This window comes from Caretta caretta, chromosome 8 (assembly GCF_965140235.1).
Source record: "Caretta caretta isolate rCarCar2 chromosome 8, rCarCar1.hap1, whole genome shotgun sequence".
In the NCBI taxonomy this organism is placed as follows: Eukaryota; Metazoa; Chordata; order Testudines; family Cheloniidae; genus Caretta; species Caretta caretta.
Window position 1 is genome coordinate 64,054,584 of NC_134213.1, and position 6,000 is coordinate 64,060,583.

General features: G+C 42.7%; 1 protein-coding gene across 7 annotated transcripts in view; it reads right to left on the reverse strand.

Moving 5' to 3' along the window:
• The window catches only part of KCNT2 (potassium sodium-activated channel subfamily T member 2), a 296,063-nt gene extending 290,466 nt beyond the window's left edge, over positions 1-5,597 (reverse strand). For 3 of the 7 annotated variants that reach the window (XM_048861559.2, XM_048861560.2, XM_048861557.2), the window contains exon 1: positions 4,867-5,596. In XM_048861559.2, coding sequence (XP_048717516.2) covers positions 4,867-4,961 — 95 coding nt within the window. In that variant the 5' untranslated portion in view covers positions 4,962-5,596. Of the gene's footprint in view, positions 1-4,866 lie in introns of all 7 variants that reach the window. The other 4 variants (XM_048861562.2, XM_048861561.2, XM_048861558.2 and 1 more) reach the window with 2 other exon arrangements.
• Between the last annotated feature and the right edge of the window lie 403 nt (positions 5,598-6,000).

A 6,000-nucleotide genomic window follows, 5' to 3' on the forward strand; every position in this document is an offset into this window, starting at 1 on the left:
GAAAATAGCAGAACCATATATTGAATACTTTTTCTATCAGTTGCAAGACTGAACAAGCTTCTGACTAACCAAAGAACAGTGATGTTTACACTGTCTTTAGTTGCAAAGCAAGAAACTGAGTGCCTTGTAGGAATTTATGGATTTTAAGTAAGCAAATATTTGTGATTCTAGGATTTACCTGTGATTTAATAATACCTATTAAAATATAGAAAACTAGAGTACACTAGAAAACAAAAATAAGTATGCCAAAGGAAATTCCAGAAATAGCAACATCTGTTGGGTTCATACCAGTGCCCAACACGCTTCCCAGAGAGAAGGGCATAAGAGGGGGGGCAGTCTTCAGTTCCTTCACTCTAGTTCTTTTGCTAAGACAGAATGTCAATTGCTAAGGACTTGGCAGTCGTAGGGAAGGAGGGCAGGTTGTGGAATACATGTTCACACACATCTGAAAGAACCACAGTTACTGTAGGAAAACTGATGTTCTTTGAGCGATTGTCCACATGTATTCCGTTTCTGGTGACTCACTCACAAGCAGATTTGTATTCTGGAGGTGGTGCTCAAAGTCTATTGAGATTATGACTGCAGGACAGCTCTGCCAAACTGGTTTTTGGATCTGGAGACCTCCAGCAAGGAGGTAGATGCTCAGTCTACTGCAATGATGACTGTGGGACAGATCTGCCAAAGTGGACATGGGATTTAGAGCCCTCCAGCAATCAATAGTGATGGGAGAAGGTGTGAACTGAACTACAGGTAGTTGCTCTACAAATCAATGAGACTGGGACACCCCACAGGGAATCAGCAGAGGCTGCCTGAGCTCTGGGGGAATGGGTCTTAATCTGTCCATGTGTGTCTGTCTAAGTGGCCCACCGTGAAGCATATTTTAACACAGTTTTGAGATCCATTTTGGCATCCTTTGGGTGCACATAGGTTGACCCTTCATTATGTCAGCAAATGTAAGGAATAGTCTAGGAGAGTTCTTAAATGGCTTTGTTCTGTGTATATAGTAAGAAACAGACCTGACAACATCCAAGGGGTGGAGTTTAGCACCTCTCCATTTGGCATGAAGCTTGGGGAAGAAGACAGGTATGTGGATCATCTGGTTAAGATGAAAGTCAGACACTATTTTAGATAAAAACCTTGAGTAAGGTCTTAGTCACTGTGCCATTTTGGAATACTGTAGAAGGTGGTCCTGCCATGAAGGCCTGAATTTCTCCCATACTACTGGCTGAGGTTTTGTCCTCAGATTCACAAGGTCAGTGTACCAAAAATGTCTGGGCCATGCTGGGCTATTATTATCATTAGTTATGCATCTGGCTTGACATTCAGGGGAATATGGAGGGTGGGTATACATAAGCCCTATTGAGCCTGGGATCAGAAAAGCATCTGATAGAGAAGTGAAGGAAGTTCTGGATGACTCTGTGGCAGAGGAATGGTATTTCCTTAATGCTATATAGGCTCTGGAGCCTGGAGTGGACTAGCAGGTTACTGGGGTACTGTGGGAGGTGGTCTGGACGGATGAACAGTCTTCTCACTTTCCAGTGCCAACAAATCACATTCAGAGCTCTACAAAAGGAAGAACTTAAGTTGCAACTCCCTGGATTTCTGGCTTCTTTATGAAAAGAAACAGCATATAGAGCATTTTCATGGTGTATGTGTTTTTCCCAGAAACAAGACAAGTATTTTAGAATTCAAGTATTCCATTAATAGTTGATATACATGAATATTGGCTTTAGTATATAAAATGGGACTTGAACTCATGTCCTTTGAAAAGATGGTGGTGTGAATGATAAATAGTTTGAGAACCACTAACCTAAATAATACATCATGATTGACACTCACACATAAGTTACATTTTAGGCCTGGTGAGTTATAGATATAAATATTACAAAGACTTTACATTTACTCCTGCTATCTGAATTTAGGTGAACAGGGTGCACAAGAATGTCAGGAAAGAGGGATTTAAACAAAAATTAATATTGTACGCTGTTTGCAGCAGAAAAATAGAACTATGGTCTGTCAAAAACAAATTCATGTTTATGTAGCACACCAATAAAACAGATGACATTCACAAATAAGTATGCAATATTAGTGTAGCATCAATTTTGTGACTACTCAATAATAGCTAATAACAGCTAAACAGTAACCAGCATTCCTAGAGACCACATTATGTAATCTCCCTTCATTAAATATTTCCAGAAACTAAGTGCTGAAAGTATTTGTAATATTCCCAAAATGTCCGCAGAATGAGAGTCTTTATGCAAAACCATACATCAATCATTCATAAGTGATAATGTCACAGTAAAAACAGTATAGGATTGGTTTAGACTTTTGCAAAAGAGGTGCAATCCACATTCTGTCAGATTTAATATTGTAGTAAACAAGATTCTTTATCTTAACACTTTCATGTTTTAATATAGTACCCAATATTGATAAATAATTTAAAGTAACAATTTGCTTTGCACTAATCCATGGGTATGAGTTTATAGTAAAAGTGCTGTCTGTTTAAAAATAACCAATAATCATGAAAAATATTAACAGCAATTCTAGTGTGATACAAAGTATCTGTAGCAATATTTACATTGTTTTCTTTTTATTATTCATACTTCAAACAGGAAATTCTACAGCTCAATGGACGCTTGCAGTTTGTTCAGTTGCAAATGAAGGTCTCATGCACTACATCTTTTGGGGGGCCAGATCCCATTACCTAGAAGTCAATTTGGATTCATCATTGACTAACATGCAAGCAAGACTGGACACTTGACTATCAATAGTTTGTATTAGAATAAAAAAAGAATCTCAGTAGTTTCATGCGATTTTTTTTTCCAATTGACATTGCTACTACATGTCCCTGCATGACAGGATTATGTACAGGTATATTAGCAGCTATGATTTACTACTTCTGCAGTAAAGATGTTGTCCAATGAAAAATGACTTACCAATAGATAGATGTCCTCTGGAGGAATTAATTTAGCATGTTCTAATGAAGAGCTTGCTGATGATGATGCACAGTAGTTTAAATAATAAAAATAGCATTTTTTTAAAAAAAAATGTTTTATTACTTTAATTTTGGGGGGGAACACTTTCCAGTATTTGATTTACTTGACATACATACACACACACACACAACCTTTTTGTGATTTAGAATTAAACCTGAATGTTGTCCTTGAAACAATACAAATGAGAGTACTGTACTGGTCCTCAGATCTAGGTCTACCATCCTGATTGAAGAAAAAAAGTGCACCTACAAAACCATGTAAGTTGGATGGCAAAATATGTAGAATTATCACCAGCAAACACTTAGTGCTACCTTAGTGATTCTCAACTATTTCCATAATATGACACCATGTTCCCACAGAGGAAAAATAATTTGGGGCCTTCTTATCTAGCAAAAATTAAAGGTGGGTGGGGGGGGAGGTGATTACAACTTTCCCACAAGTCCTGACCCTCAGGTTGAAAATCCCTGGACCTCATGATATCCATGTATTAACAAAGAGGAATGGTCTGTTGTGTTACCATAGTTGCATGTATAAACCAAACGACTGGCCTGTCACAATATAGATATGCTCTAAGTCAGAGGTTCTCAACCTTTTTCTCTTGGAGCCTCCCCCCCCCCCCCCCCACACACACATACTATAAAAACTCCACAGCCCACCTCCATCACAACAACTGTTTTTCTGCATTGTTGGGGGGTAGAAAGCAGGGCAATTGCCTGGGCCCCATGCCACATGGAGCCCTTCAGAGCTAAGTTGCTCAGGCTTCAGCTTCAGCCCTGAGTGGCAGGGCTCAGGGCACTGGGCTTCAGCCCCTTGCCATGGGGCTTCAGCTTTCTGCCCTGGACCCCAGCAAATCTAACACTGGCCCTTTTTGGCAGCCCCCCAGAAACCTGCTCGTGGCCCCCTAGGGAGCCCCGGACCTCTGGTTGAGAACCACTGCCCTAAGTTACCATATGTCAGAGCTAGACTGAAGATTTCACTGTGGGTACCTGAGCCCCATGTAGCTCTGTAATGAATGTATATGATCAGTATAGCCTCTCACAAGGAAAGTTTTAATAATGTCTGAAGTTTCAAATGCAGAATGTGACTGTTTCTGTGACTTAGATGAGATTTTTTTTTAATTTAAATACCTTACAGAAAAATTTGATAGTCACATTGAGTTTAGTCTTGTAACTTTCTCATACACGTAAATAAGTCAAATACACAGTGCACCGATATACAGCAATATTTAATTGCCTCTCACATCCCACGCTCAGCACGGTGTGCAATAATTATCTGTTGTACTCCAGGAAGAATTCAGGAGCACAATACAATTGCAGTGCACAATAAATGTCAGTGCTGTTTCTTTCTTTAGGTCACTAAAAGTTACTACTCTGCAACTTGTGTTTTCATCTTCAGTGGAGAACTGCAATATAGCAGCATCAATGTCTACTAGCAAGGGCGCTGGGCATTCATAAATCAGTGCAGCTCTGACTGCTAGAGAAGCAGAACAAGAGAAGGACCCCATTGCCAATTTTCCTGGTCTGAGGGTGAGCACTTCAACCAGTCAAGTCAGCCTCCTTCACTGTTTGGAAGATACAAAGCAGCTTGACTGTCCTCTGAAACAAGGTAGTTTCTCTCCTTTTTGGATGAGTGTCTGTCTCTCTCTCTCTATATATATACACTGGCACTCACATATTGGCTCTGTGTGTGTGAGAGAGCGTGAGGGGGGGGGGGTTATACATGGGCTCAGCGTTCTCTGTTCTATTTACATAACTCGATAAATAGAAAATGGAAGAAGGAATTGTGGTTAGCATATCCCTGTTTCCCACCCCCACCCCTCTTTTATCGCCCTCTGCCGTGTTTGCAGAGCAGAGCTGACCCCCAGACTCACCTGTCGTCGTTTTGCCATCCTTGGTCTCCCAGCAGCAAATCCCGAAACCTATACCTGGGAGGAAGAGGAGGCACCTCACTCTCCAGATCCACCATCCTACTCTGGCAGCCAAAGCCTCTCCCTCGCGGCTCAGATAGCAACAATCCGACAAGGAAGCAGGGAACCCAACGGGTTGCCCCAAGCCAGTGCCGGCGTTGAACACACAAAGGCAGAGAGCAGCCTCCAGTCCTGTGCTGGAAAGGGGACGCTCCACAGCATCGGAACCCGTCCCAGCCTCCCTTGCAGAAGAGAGACCCGGGGTCGAAAGTTATTTTCTTGCAGCCGCCGCTGTTCGCAGCCTTTCCCTAAGAAGCAGGTGCGGCGGACAGGCAGGGACCAGAGCTGCATTAGATGCACACACAGCTCGCAGGCTCTGGGTTGACAACAAAGAGACGCCTGCCATACGCAGCCATGCAAATGATATTTGGAGCTGCCGCTGGCGGGCCAGCCAATGCGATTAACTCTCATTAGCATAGCCCAGGGAAGGTGAGGGGAAATCTCTCATCGCCAACCAATGGGATTAAATATATTAGCATAATGTGGCTGTGGGATTTTCTCAATTCCAGACACAGGGCTGGAGCAGCTGCAGAGCCCTGCGGATGCAGGTATAGCCTCAGGGATGTCCAGAAGTCTCCTTCAGAGAGAGGCATTGCACCAGATATGGATATACAGGGCATGTGTAACCCTGTCCATCCCTACCCCAGGCGTACCCCTGGTTTAGGGGACCTCTACACTCAGGCTGGCGCAGGGGAGGGGCAGAAGCTGGGTGTGGCTAGGCTGGAAGAGAGAGACGAAGCACCTGGACGGATCTGTGTCCTTCAATACAAACTCCCTTAAGGGACTAGTTAAATTGAAGTATGGGGTTTCCTAAATTTCCACCCACAATTCCCAGAAGAGACAGACATTTTCTTCCACAATACCAGCAAAAGCCTTACAACGGCAGCACAGTTCCTGGGGGATCTAGGAACCATGGGATGCACTTCAAAATCTTTCTCCCACTAATAGGTCTAGTGCCAGTGTGGATGCAGGGTGCTTAGATATTGCATGGGACTGGATTGTTCTTTTGCAGTGTGGTTGCACGCTCCCAGGTCAAAT